This window comes from Geotrypetes seraphini, chromosome 3 (assembly GCF_902459505.1).
Source record: "Geotrypetes seraphini chromosome 3, aGeoSer1.1, whole genome shotgun sequence".
Classification (NCBI taxonomy): Eukaryota; Metazoa; Chordata; class Amphibia; order Gymnophiona; family Dermophiidae; genus Geotrypetes; species Geotrypetes seraphini.
The window spans coordinates 135,636,840-135,650,872 of NC_047086.1; the positions used below are offsets into that span (position 1 = coordinate 135,636,840).

The 14,033-nt window shown below is 42.6% G+C and overlaps 1 protein-coding gene across 1 annotated transcript in view; it reads right to left on the reverse strand.

The window, feature by feature from the left end:
- GAREM2 (GRB2 associated regulator of MAPK1 subtype 2) overlaps window positions 1-14,033 on the reverse strand; it is a 194,385-nt gene that overhangs the window by 28,178 nt on the left and 152,174 nt on the right. Inside the window, exons 3-4 of the mRNA XM_033937572.1 lie at window positions 10,105-10,235; window positions 3,076-4,269 (exon numbers count right to left, since the gene is read on the reverse strand). Of these exons, the coding sequence (XP_033793463.1) occupies window positions 3,076-4,269; window positions 10,105-10,235 (1,325 nt within the window). The remainder of the gene's footprint in view (window positions 1-3,075; window positions 4,270-10,104; window positions 10,236-14,033) is intronic.

The following is a 14,033-nucleotide window of genomic DNA, read 5'->3' on the forward strand; positions in this document are numbered from 1 at the left end:
GGCGTCTCGCGGTGGGAGGGTCAGTTGCGCGGGGAGAGTGAGGAGTGCTGTTGCCGGCAATTCCAGTGATGGAGTCCGCTGCAAAGGTGAGGGAGGTGGGCTAGTTAGGGGGAGAAATGGCCGGACTGCTAGGACCTTTTAATCCAGCCCTGAGGGAGGCTTTTTTTTTTTTCTTTTGCGCGGCAGGGAGGGACAGGAAGCGATCACCTGTCCCGTTGTCTCTGCACACAGCTTTGGGACGCTGTCCCTGAAAACATGACTTTTTTGGCGTCCCAAAGCTGTGTGTGGGGACAACAGGACAGGGGATCCCAAAACGGGACAGTCCCGTTCAAAACGGGACATATGGTCACCTTAGTTATGGCTTTCCCCTTCCTACCTCCTCCACAGCCACTGTAATTTTAAATTTTTGGACAGCTGGCAGCAGCAATGAGGTGTGCCTGGCCCAGAAGACTTCATTCTGCAGCAGAAAGAGGAAATCACAGCAGAATGAAGACTTATGGGGCAGGCTGATGGCAGCACTCATGTTGTTGCTGCCGCTGGCTGGCCGAAGATTTAAAATTACAGCAGAGGGGAGGTGGGGGAGTCGGGAGGTGGAGAGAGGTGCCACAGGATCCCACTGAGGAGGGGAGGAGGGATGGGGTTGGGAAGGCAGGGAAGGACAGATGCTGCACAGGCTGAGAGGGAGTTGGGAAGGCAAGGAAGGACAGATGCTGCACGGGCTGGGGTGTTTGGAAGGGAGGGAAAGAGATGCTACCGGTGGGGAAGAGAAGAGAAAAAGAGAATTGTTGGACATAGGTGCGTGGAATGGGAGGAAAAGAGAGATGGTATGCATAGGGAAAGGAAGAAAGAGGGACATGATAGTGGTGGAGAGGAGAGAGGGAGAAATGTTACACTGGGAAGAAGATATGACTCAAAGAAGGGAGAGGTGTCAGATTTCAGAGAAAGGTGATGGAAGCGAAAAGAGAGAGATGTCAGATCACTAGAATGGAATGGAATGGAAGGGAAGGGAAGGAGGGGAGAGAGATATGCCAGACTGTGGGAAGGAGAGGAGAGAGATACCAGACTGTGGGAAGAGGGAAAGAGAAGGAGAGCGATGTTAGACCATGGGAATAGGGAGGGAAGGAGAGAGCGATACCAGACCATGGGAGAGGAGAGAGATGCCAGGCTATAGGAAGGAGAGAAGAAAGATGTCAGACTGTAGGAGAAAGAAGGGGGAAGACAGAGATGTCAAATCATGGAAGGGTGAGAGAGAGGGAGGAGATGTGTACAGCCAGGGCCGCCATCAGGGCAGTACTACCAGTCCTGCATTCAGGGGCCCGGAGCTGACAGTGGGCCCGGGCTCCCCCAGGGTCGCAAGCATAGTCTCCTCTCCTTCTCCTTACCTGCCCTGCCGCAGCACACAGCCGAACGGAAGTCTTCCCGATGTCAGCGCTGACGTCGGAGGGAGGGCTTAAGCAAAGCTCTCCCTTCCTCCGACGTCAGCACTGACATCGGGAAGACTTCCGGTCGGCTGCTTGCGGCAGGGCAGGTAGGGAAAAGGCAGTCGTGTACCAAAGAGGGGGGGCGGTCCGCCCCGGTGCAGCCATGGGGGGGGCTGTGCACAGCCGGTCAGGTCCCCTTAGCCTTGTGGCACTTCCCCCGACTGACCGACAACAGGCCCGGCCGACAAACCTCCCTGCCCTGTAGCCGCGATTCTAAATTACCTTCTTACAGCAGCTTTAATACTCCAGCTGCTGTAAGAAGGTAATTTAGATTCGCGGCTACAGGGCAGGGAGGTTTGTCCGACCGGGCCTGTTCTGTTGTCGGTCGGGTGGGGAAGCGCCACAAAGGTAAGGGGTAGGGAGGGAGAAAGGGAGGAAAGGTGGAGTGGAGAAGAAAAGACGCTTAAGGGAAATGGGTAAAACTGAGGGGGAGAAGGCCGCTGAAAGCACTGGGGAAGACAAAGGGGTAGAGAGGACGCTGAAAGGATATGGGGAAGACAAAGGGGTGGAGAAGGACGCTGAAAGGACATGGGAAGATGGGGGGAGAAGGACGCTGAAAGGGCATGGGGAAGACAGGGGGGAAGAAGGACGCTGAAAGCACATGGGGAAGACAGAGGGGGGAGAAGGACCCTGAAAGGACATGGGGAAGACAAAGGGGTGGAGAAGGACGCTGAAAGGACATGGGAAGATGGGGGGGAGAAGGATGCTGAAAGGACATTGGGAAGACGGGAGGGGGGGGGTGAAGGACGCTGAAAGCACATGGGGAAGACAGAGGGGGGAGAAGGACCCTGAAAGGACATGGGGAAGACAAAGGGGTGGAAAAGGACGCTGAAAGCACATGGGGAAGACAGAGGGGGGGAGAAGGACGCTGAAAGGACATGGGGAAGACAGGGGGGAGAAGGATACTGAAAGCAAATGTGGAAGACAGAGGGGGGAGAAGGATGCTGATAGGAAATGGGGAAGAGAGAGTGGGGAGAAGACACTGGCAGGGAAGAAGACAGAGATGCCAGACTATGGGGGGAGCGGAGGGAAGAAGATGGGTGCCAGACCAATTTGGGAGGGAGAGAAAGAGAGGCACAGTAACAGAGCAAATGGAAGATGCAGAAAGAAGAGAGACAGTGGATGGAAGGAATTGAATGAGAACATGAGGAAAGCAGAAACCAGGCAACAAAGGTAGGAAAAAAATTCTTTTTTTTTTTTGCTTCAGGATAAAGTAGTATATTAGTTGCGTTGATAAAAATTTATAAACATTAGAGGCTCTGGTAGAAACCCGTTTATAAAGTATGTATTCTTCCCAATTAATATTTCCAAATTAATAAAGTCTTTTTGCTTATTTTTAAATGGGTTTCTATCCTCGTGTCATTGAGAAGGATGCAAAAGTGAAAGTTAGTTCAGGGATATTGCAACCCAATGGAATTACTCCTTTCTTACATCATTTGCCTCACATACTGCAGTAGTCTCATTTATTGATGTGATATCTCGAGCTGCCTGTTTAATTTAGTATCTTAACATTTAATCTGATTTTGGCTCATATGTTTGTTCAACTTTTATACAATCTAAAGAGGGTTAGATGTACAAAAATGCCATAACTTACTGCTTCAGATTTTGGTGGGATAGGCGGTGGGGTCTCTGTCCTGGTTTTCTCTGCAGGTAAGGAAGACAGTACGGGAGACCCTGCTGAGTCTTCCAATACTGGAGAAGAAGACACAAAAGATATTAAATCCTGTTGCCCTTTATTGCCACAACCCAGGCCTGGTGGGTTACTGCTTGGTTCTGAGTAGTTCTCAGCATTTTGATTGGTCCACAATTCCTCATAAGGAATTTCTAACTGCTCCTGAGTCCTGAAATCAGGTTCCACCCAATCTGGCGTCACATATTCCCGGTCTGAGTCTGAGGTTTCAGATGAAGTTTGAACTTCATGGGGTTGGAGCTGCTGCCCTGCTGTGGTGTCCTGACAGTTCTGGGGGCTAGTGGCATCCTCGCTAGAGTGGGTGAGTGCTCCACTGTACATACACAAGGACAGGCGCTGGAAAGACTGGGTAAGCTCCTCCCGGGCATAGTTCACTGAGTTAGACGAAAAACCCTGAAGGCAAACTCGGATCCTACGGGGACTGGCACACTCTTCCGAAAAGTCTGTCTTTACCTCCCTTACTGCTTTGGAGTACTCGTCAGGGTTAAAGCGTTGCTCTTGACAGATCAAAGAACTGTCCCTCACCAGCTTGTCAAAGTGAGGATCCCCACACAACAGTCCCTCAGGCAGCGTGAAGCGAGGCATATCCGTGAGCAACAGGAAATGGAAAGGAATCACTTCTTCCTTACGTAGCAGACAGCACAGCACTACTGTCTTCGAAATGATGCTTACCAGCTTGTAACGGTGGCCCTCCCGAATGATGTGAAGGTCATACGGGTTGCGTGACGGGCGACTTGGCACCACCACGTTAACCGGTAGACGCACTTTCTCAATGATGCTGCGGATGGTGTGTTCGCCTTCCTGCATCTGAAGCTCCAGTGGGCTGCGGGTGCTGAACTTGCCTTTGCACTGGAAGGGAAGGCTAAGACTCTCATTGGTTCGATGGTTCATGCAAATCAGGCAGGGCATTTTGCCCCTCACCTGCTTGCCCAAGGTGCCTGCCTTGCCCAGCTTCCTCAGGATGGTATTAAAGCGGGATTTCTCCTTCACTGTCTTGGCACACAGTATCTCAGCCTGGCCCATCAGCGTCAGCTCGTCACCAGCGTGCAGGGAAAAGTTATAGACCTCGCTGTCCTCACTGAATTCCCCTGAGACTACCTGAAGGAAACACAAAGTGCATAAGGTTTAATGAAGTCTTGTTAAAAGCTTCCTTAAAATCTCAAGACATTTGAGAGCAAATGGGGAAAGCAAGATATTTTTTTGCAATTCAGGAGCAAAATTCCCACCAACATGGCAAGAGGTAGAGAGCTGATTAAACAAGAGACTAGCTTGATTCCAGTGAATTCCAAGGAGAGGGAGACATTAGTTGATGATGTTCATGTATTTAAATTTTGAGGGGAAAGAGATCTTTTCCAGGGAGATCACCCAGTAACCCAGGGATGGACAAGGCTCATATTATATCCAGGCAATTCTGTAATACTTCTGTGTAAAAATCCCTTCATTAAACTTAAATAGAGAATGACATGGGGACAGAATTTGTCTCCATCCTCGTGGATAACTGTGGAAAATCATCCTGTGTCATTACTTAGTGTATAACTCAACCTCAATCCTTCTACACCATTTTTCAGTGCAAGGCTTGAGGGGCAGTGACTGTGCGCATTCATTCTCTGAGTCTTCCCTCTCTCCTTAACGAATGAGATGGGGATGGTTTCCCGCGGTCAACTGCGGGGAAGGGGACAAATTCTGTCCTCATGTTATTCTCTACTTAGCACTCTGTTATAGAAAATGTTACCTTTGGTTCTGAAGTAAATATAGGTTTAATTAGTTTAATTTTTGCCTTGTTTCAACCTGTTGAATGTACCCTTAATGATCTGTGAGCTAAATATTTATGTTTTCATTTGGTTCCATTTCATTTTTAAAACTTTTAATTTGGTCAAAGGCATGACTCCTTGCCAAACAAATAATAAAAAAAAGACTTCTCTCTCTCGATGATTCAAATGAGATCACAATTTATATACAGGGCATAAAAAGGTTGACTAATGCTCTCTCTGCTTAAGGATTAGCTCTTACACTACTTGCAAAACCTTCATTCCCCTCTTGACAAGGGAGGGTGCCAAATTGCTCTATATCCAAAAGGCGCACTGCCATGAAATATGAGATTGGTAGTGTGCCAGGCAGCTTTACAAGCTGATTACTTTGTAATGGTTCATAAGACAGCAATGCATCACAGACACATGCCTCTGAATTCTATAAACGCATGCAAAATCTTTACACTGAGCAAGTTATACAGGAAAATAGAGAGGGGGAGGGACTTGATATACAGCAGAATAGTATCAGTTATGTGCGTAATTTAATAATCAGATGCTAATTGGTGTTAGCAACCAATTATTGGCCATTATGGGTACTAATAGGCTCTACTTATCAGCTACTTGTGTAACTGCTATTAGTTGAGATTGTGCATGCAAAATCCATGGCATCTATACTTGCTTGGAAACAGGCATGCTTGTTTGTGCACAAACCCCTCCTTTTATGAACGTGTAGTGCAGGTTTTAGAGCCGGCAGCGGTGGTAATTGCTGGTAAAAATGGCTATTCTGAGAGAAAATTCCTTTATAAAATTATCCTCATAAAGGGCTTCCATGATTCTGGAATGAATGAATGAATGAATAAATTTTAAAAAAAATTTATGAATTTTGAAAAAAATATTTACAAGCAATTACACTTGTTACATGAAAAGTGAAAAAAAAAAAATAATAATATAGGAAACAATGAAACTTAAAAAGAAAAAAAGATCAATTTTTTCTTCTTGGACCCCAATACTCTATGGTGGGGGGGGGGGGGGGCAGGAAATTATTTGAACCTAAATAAATCTATTTTTAAAGAATAGCTTTAACGGACAACTCCTCTACTTTTTTCTTCCATTATCCTCTGGAGATCTTTTATAAGTCCAGGAATGCTCTCAATTGGTCCGGAACATAAAACACATATTTCACTCCAGTAAATCTAACAAGACATTTACATGGATATGTGAGCAGGAAAGTGGCTCCTAGATCTTTCGTTTCTTGCCACTTTCTTCTTTCCTGCATCTCCTTATTGACATTGGGGTAAATCCACACCCGGTATCCAAGAAAAAGTGTCTGAGCATTTCAGAAATAATTTTTCATTATAGCATTTAAGCCCTCCTGAAAAACAAATGAGATAAGCAAGGTGGCTCTCTCTTCAATAATAGAGACTGTTTCCTCCAAAATTGCAGAAATGTTTTCTAAATCCAAGGAAACTTGTTTCTGAGGGTCCTGATTTGTAGCACCTAATTCACCCCCTTGATTTTTAATAGGGGTATGCAAATAATATATTTTATTTAATGGAGGAATAGCTTTGGGGCAAATTTCAACACTTGAGTCAAATATTTTCGAAACAGTTCCATAGGGGAAATGATCAAAGATCTTAGAGAATTCAATATACGTAAATTAAGCCACCTGTTGAAATTTTCAAGCTGTTCTATTTTTCTGTGAACAAGTATTTTGTCCTTAATCAGATTTTATGGTAACAATTTCTTGATTAACCGTTGCCAGTTTAAATTCATTATCTTCTTTTGTTTCCTCAATAACGTTTGATAAAGAATCCACTTTTCCTACTAGTGTGGCCGTTTCTTCGACGGATTTTTTTCAATGTTCCGTCCAATCTCTGAAGCATTCCCCAAACATCCATCAGGGTCACCTCCGATGTCGCTAGAGTTGAAGCTCCAGTTTCCTTAGAGTCTTCCTTCTCAGCAGGACCATCATCCGACCTGCGCCCCTCTATAGAGCTGGAATCCAAAACCATTCCGGTATTGGGTCCGATCTGACACACTGCCATTGCCACTGCCAGACACGGAGGAACTATTGGTTCCGGGGCGAAAGAGAAACTTCCGGCACGGCTGTTTCGGCCAGGTCCCAGGCTGACGCCACCAGCCCGGATTGTTGAGGAGTTCTGACTGGGAACTCAAGGGTAATTTGACGCAGAGGTGTCAAAGAATCCACTGGAGAGGATCCACCACAGACTGCACCCTTGCGCTTGGAGTGTGGCATTTCGCAGAAAAAGATAAAACCTCGCTATGCAGCACTTTTGAATCCCGCACAGCCAGTCACGCCACCATCTTGACCCACTCCCCTCTAGGTTTTTTTTTTCTATTTTTAATGGAGTTCTTTTTGTCTGGTAGCACTGTCAAAATAATTAACAGTAGTAGTAATAGTTTTATGCAATTTTGTTTGATTGTAAATCATCAAGTTGTATGGAAAATTTGACTGTGTTCGCCAGACAAGCAGATGATGCTCTGTTTATGCATGTATAGGGCACTGCATGGGACAGTCACTATGTCTACGTTATAAATTACTGTAAACAATTCTGTGTTTCATGAGACGCAATGTGCAAAGTAGGAGCATTAAAGCTAATGCAGAATCAATATATGACATAGTAAGTGAATCTCTATTTTTCTCAGTTAATCAGGTTCAAGGGCTTAAATGATTGAGTAACATGAAAGCCACCCTGCACGGTAAACCCGCAAAATACGAGGGTTTGACATTTCTGGTCAGGGCACCGTGTCCTTTTCCATGTACGGCGACCAGTGCTGGACGCAGTACTCCAGGTGAGGGCACACCATGGCCAGGTACAGCGGCATGATAATCTTCTCCAATCTGTTTGTGATTCCCTTCTTTATCATTCCTAGCATTCTGTTCGCCCTTTCCACAGGAAGTCAGGAACATTTTGCAAAATATGAACAGTAAACAAATTAAAAAAAATTTTTAAAGCCGTGCACACTCCTACTGGGTGCCTAGACTGTCAAGCTTCATAGGCAGTTTTGTACCTAACCTTAAGTATGAGCACTTATGCCATATGTCCGGTGTAAATGCTTGTGCCTAGCTAGGGCAGTTAGGCAAGTAACCCATGGCATTCTATAACATGCGAGTGTAACTCCTAAGAAAGCCCCCAGTGCCCCACCTAGAAGCTATGCAAAACAGAAAATGACTGTACCAATTAACACCAATTTAAGGCAATTTTTGACAGTTAAACCAATTAATAACCAAGTATAACACAACATAACATTGTGCTTATTAACCACGTAACCATGTAACAAAAAGTTATAAAAGTAAACATGTTACATAGAACAAGATAATTCATTAAGCAGTCAAGTATTTAGAAAAAAGGTGGGTCTTCAATTGTTTTCTGAAGTGTCCATAAGAATGGGTAGTAAGCAACAATATTCAGAATACATTGTCACGAAGAGCTGCCTGATATGCCAAAGTATGATTGAGAAATTTCTTACTCCTATAGTCCTGGACGGATGGAAAATTAAACAAAGGATGAGTCTGTGTCTGTATGATGCTAAAGTGGTTTTTAGTAGTGGCTGGTGCACTGTATTCTCTGCGCGCTGCTCTGATGCTCAAAGGAACCCTATGACCGTCAGAGCATTCAGCGCACCGGCCGGCACTAAAAATCTCTTGCGCTGTTTTGTAAAAGGTGTGTGTGTGGGGGGGGGGGGGTAAGTTAGGTGCACAACTGACCTTTTCTATAAAATGAGGGGCAGATTCTCAAAACTAAAATCTGCCTTATAACCTGAACGCTAAACTGGTTCCAGACTATGGACTTTTCCTCCAGGAACTTGTCCAAACCTTTCTTAAAACCAGCTACGCTATCCGCTCTTACCGCGTTCCAGAGCTTAACTATTCTCTGTGAAAACTATCTTTAATGCAGATCCTCTACAACAGGGGTCTCCAAAGTCCCTCCTCGAGGGCCGAATCCAGTCAGGTTTTTGGGATTTCCCCAATGAATATGCATGAGATCTATGTGCATGTACTGCTTTCAATGCATATTCATTGGAGAAATCCCGAAAACCTGATTGGATTCGGCCCTCGAGGAGGGACTTTGGAGACCTCTGCTCTACAACCTCCCTCATAGAACCAGGTTTACTGAGGGCTAGGCACTAGGCCAGCTTTCCTCCCCTCAAAGGTCACCTGTGGAATCTGATCTCTTAAGAAAGTTCTCAGAGTCCTCAGGGTTCAGACTCCAACTTCATATTGCTTGCGCTCTCGTTTGGGGGAGTTTTTATTTTGACAGTTGATTGTTGATAGATTGCTCCGTAACTTGCACATGTTTTGAGGGTTTTTTTTTTTTGTTTTCTTTTTAAGTACTTTTGTGTATTGGATGATGACACAGGTGACCAGGATAGATAACACTGTGCACTATTTGGATGGCTTTTTATTTGTGGGTCCTTTTGTTCAGGGGCTTGTTCTGAGTTTTTGAATAACTGCTTTCAGGCATTCCCATAGAAAAGGGTAGGACTGAAAACCTAGTCAAGGGGTTAGTTTTTTTAGGTATTCAAATGGATACAGTTCAGATGGTGTCTCATTTACCTAAATCAAAGAATAGGTTTCTTTTGAAGAAAAATTTGCATTCTGCTTGGAGGTAAAACATGAATTTCCTCAATAGTAAGAAGAAACAGAATATCCTATTCAGGGTTATTGTATGCAAAAAGGGGTAATTAATCATATATGAATAACAATGATAGTTTAGGTGACATCTTTTATCCCAAGAGGACCTGCATAATTTAACTCTTTAGAAGCATGTATTGTGGCTATCTTAGATGGAAAGGGCAAAACAGAATTTTGTAGCTAAATTATATGAAGACCATCAAAAGAAGTTAGGGAAGAATGCAGAATTATTCTTACAGCTTTTTCCTATTATTTCTTCACACATGGAAATAAATGGGCTTGCTTAAAGTTACTGGGTCTGCATCAGGCCAACTTAATCTTTCGTTTCATGTATTCAGCTGACTTGAAATTTAATATTTTAACCAATGGACCATATTTACCCCTTATCTGAAATCTAATGTCACTTTTCCAACCCTTTATAAAGATATTATCACTTTAACGACCTGAGGAAAATCATTTGGCAATGGATTTCTATATTTTTGGAATCATCTAAGTTCAGTTGGGAGGAAAGTTTTTGAAGGCGCTAACCTTGACGCTGAAGGTGATGGCCTCCATGACAAAGACACGGTCTGGAAAGACGTTCGCTACTTCTTCTACACTGCTGAAATACTGTACAGGTTCTCGGACATCACGGTCTTGATCCAAAAGCTTAAATTTCCCTAAAATGCCAATAAAAAAGAAGATATCAGTTGTCATCTTCAGATTAAATTCTGGCAGAAGAAATACAGTGATAGTAATAATTTTATTACCTATAAACCAAATACTTGTACTCAAAATAACCAGGGTGCAGGTGCCAACTATAACTCTTGGAGTATGTGGTACAAAGCTAGGGTAACATAAATAGAGCCACACCCATATACTAATTTATTTATTTATTTTATTTTAGAAGTTTCTTTTTTTTAAATTCTTTATTCATTTTCAGACTTACAATAAATGTGACAATATGTCCAAACAATTAACAATAAATATATCACTTAATAATCATCAATGATACAAATAATATGCTCTTATCACCCACCCTTCCCACCCTTTCCTATCATATAATCAAATATCTTGTACAATATGTAATAGTAAAATTACCCCCCCCCTCACCATTGAACTTGTAAATTTAAGGGAAACAATGTCATCTAATCAGTACAATACTTTGTTAATGGCTCCCACACATCTTGAAATTTCCTGAAACATCCCCGCTGTATTGCAATAAATCTCTTCATTTTATAAACATGACATAAGGAATTCCACCAGAAATTATATTTTAGAAGTTTCTATACCGTCTAATTCCTAGGTGGTTTACAAATATGCACAGAAGCACAAACGAAAATGGAAAATCTGGTAAAGACAAAAAACTTGTGGAGAAGGAGATGTGTTCAAGATGTAGGCTTTATTAAAATCACAGTTTAATAATCCACCTAAAAATATATCTAGGACACAAAGCGTTGGGAGGTATGGATCCAACACAGTCCATGTTTCGACAATGCTGTCTTCATCAGGGGTCCCTAAAGGTCCTGATACAGAAGCTCGTGGATAAAGAACTAAAAACAAACTAAGATGTAACTGCGCAAGTGAGAAGTTCTCAAAGGCAGGAGATATATTTTTATGTGAATTGTTAAACTGTGATTTTAATAAAACCTGCATCTTGAACATCTCCTTCTCCACAAGTTTTTCTGTCCTTACAAATATGCACATAAATAATGGCTCAAACAGCACAAGAAAGGAACAAAACGTCTAAAATTTAAATGCACAGTAATTCCTTACACAGGACAAATCAGACCCTGTAAAAAAACATTGACAAACAATTGTGTTTTGAGGAGCTTCCTAAAAGTTCCCCTAGCAGCGCATTTTCTCAATTGCCCTACCAGAGGATTCCATAATGTTATTCCAGCACAACAGAAGGTCATTGCACAAGTTTCCACATATTTTGGATTAACATTTGCCTTTAACAAAGCAGAATTTTCAGAACGTAGCAATCTTTTAGGCTAAGTAATCATCTTACTCTTAAAATACCCTGGGATTGTACCACACAAAAATTGATGACAAATCATTGCAGCCTTGTACTGTACTCTAAATGCTACTGGAAACCAGTGCAATTTCTGAAGCCAAGGTGTAATGTGTGCAGATTTTGGTGTTCCTGCAATCAATCTGGCAGCTGCATTTTGCACTGTTTGCAATGCCCTATACCTTGTCTTAGTCATTCCTAGGTATAGGGCAGGGGTAGGCAATTCTGGTCCTCGAGAGCCGGAGCCAGGTCAGGTTTTCAGGATATCCACAATAAATATGCATGGGATAGATTTGCATCTCAAGGAGACAGTGCATGCAAATCCATCTCATAAGAACATAAGAATTGCCTCTGTCGGGTCAGACCATCGTGCCCGGCAGTCCGCCCACGCGGCGGCCCCTCAGGTCCAGGACCTGATAGTGCTCCTACCCTAAAACTCACATACACTTTTCGTTTTTGTCCTGTAGAGTAATCTTCTATCTATACCCTGCAATCCCCTTCGCTTCCAGGAAGTCATCCAGTCCCTTTTTGAAACCCAGTATTGTACTCTGTCCTATTACCTCCTTTGGGAGCATGTTCCAGATGTCCACATATCCTGAAAACCTGACCTGGCTCCGGCTCTCGAGGACTGGAATAGCCTACCTCTGGTATAGGGCATTGCAATAGTCAAGCCTCAACAAGACCATACCCTGCACTGCAGTGTGAAAATCAAAGGATGACAACAGCGGCTTCATTCGATAAAGTACCGTAAATGTATTTGTGCAAAACATATTTGCAGTCTTTACCACTTGACAATTCAGTTTAAGACTTGAGTCAAGTGTAACTCCTAAGGTTGTTATTGATTCTTTCACAGCAAGAACTGCATCCATAAGATTTAATTCCTTTGGTCACCTACCCAGATCTGCTTTCCCTATCAGCATTAGTTCAGTCTTGACATTCAGTTTACAATTGCCAAACACCCCAGATTTTTCCTCCCCACTTTTATACTTTGGTGGCAGCATACTCTGGGGTATTTGGCAATTAGTATATGGGATTAGTTATATTTATGTTATCCTAGCTTTGTATCATATACTCCAAGGATTATAATTTTCACCTGCACCCCAGTAATTTTGAGTAGGAGTGTTTGGTTTATAGTGTGCACATATAACTTTCTACTTGCTTATGTTTGTTTTACTATAATTTTATTACTTTACAACAATAATATCCTTTGTAGTCTGCAAGTTTAGCATTTTAGAAATACATAAATAGCACTACTGGTATGAATGATCTGGAAAATTCAATAGGAACCAAGGCTGTTTGATAGGTTTCTGCTTTTTTGTCAGAAGCTCTTTTTAGATCAACACAGGGTTGCTACAAAACAGATTTTGGCAAAGGATTCTGGGACTTCTTCACAAAAGTTGAGACTGCAAGTCTATATAGATGTTCTAATTCAGTAGGATCTATCCTTGGACTTGTAACTTTCTAGAACCATACTAGAGTTAGTTTTCTTAGGCTTCTTTAAACACGTGAATCATAAACCACATCTAATCGGCATTAACAGATGTTTGGAGTCAACAAACAAGCATCTCTAAACCAGCACAAATGGAGTGGTGTCATATAAAAGCATTTTCTAGACTTTCTAGACTTGTTGGAATTTGTCAAAAACTAAGGGCCTCTTATATTAAATTGCACTAGCAGTTTTCTAGTGTGGGGAGCCGCCCTGAATGATATTCATGCAAATTTCTCTCATGGACTGGATTATGAGTATTTCCCTTGAGTAACAACGGATGAAGATTGCAGTGTTTTGAAGGACAAGGATTGTTAAGCAATCAGAGAACAAAGTTATGGACTAATGCAAGCACGAATTGACTTTTCTATAGAAAGGACTTTATATGATTACTGGGTGCTTAGGTGATAGGGTTCCTATTTTTATTTGGTTAATGTTTTAACCTGGTGTATAATTTATAGTGAGTTGTTGTTTAAGATTCATATAAATTGATTAGGTTAGAAACATAGAAACAAGATAAAGACCAAATGGCTCATCTAGTCTGCCTATCTGCAGTAACCATTATCGCTTTCTCTCTCTGAGAGATCCCATGTGCCTATCCCAGGCCCTCTTCAATTCAGACACAGTCTCTGTCTCCACCAGGTCTTCTGGGAGACTGTTCCACACATCTACCACCCTTTCTATAAAAAAAGTATTTCCTTAGATTATTCCAAAGTCTATCACCTCTTATCTTTATCCTATGCTCTCTCATTCCAGAGCTTCCTTTCAAATGAAAGAGACTCGACTCAACTGTTTCATCAACTCTTTCTAATGATCTCAAACTTGCCAAAGCGTTTGCTTGGAATATTAACATTCAAGCAGAAGTGGTGCTGAGTTGGGTCAATTGTGATTTCCAATTTTTTCTTTTCTAAATAAAAAGATGTGTGTGGACTTTCTGCTTTGCCTCTTGTTTGTGAGTCCACAAACAAGAGGCAA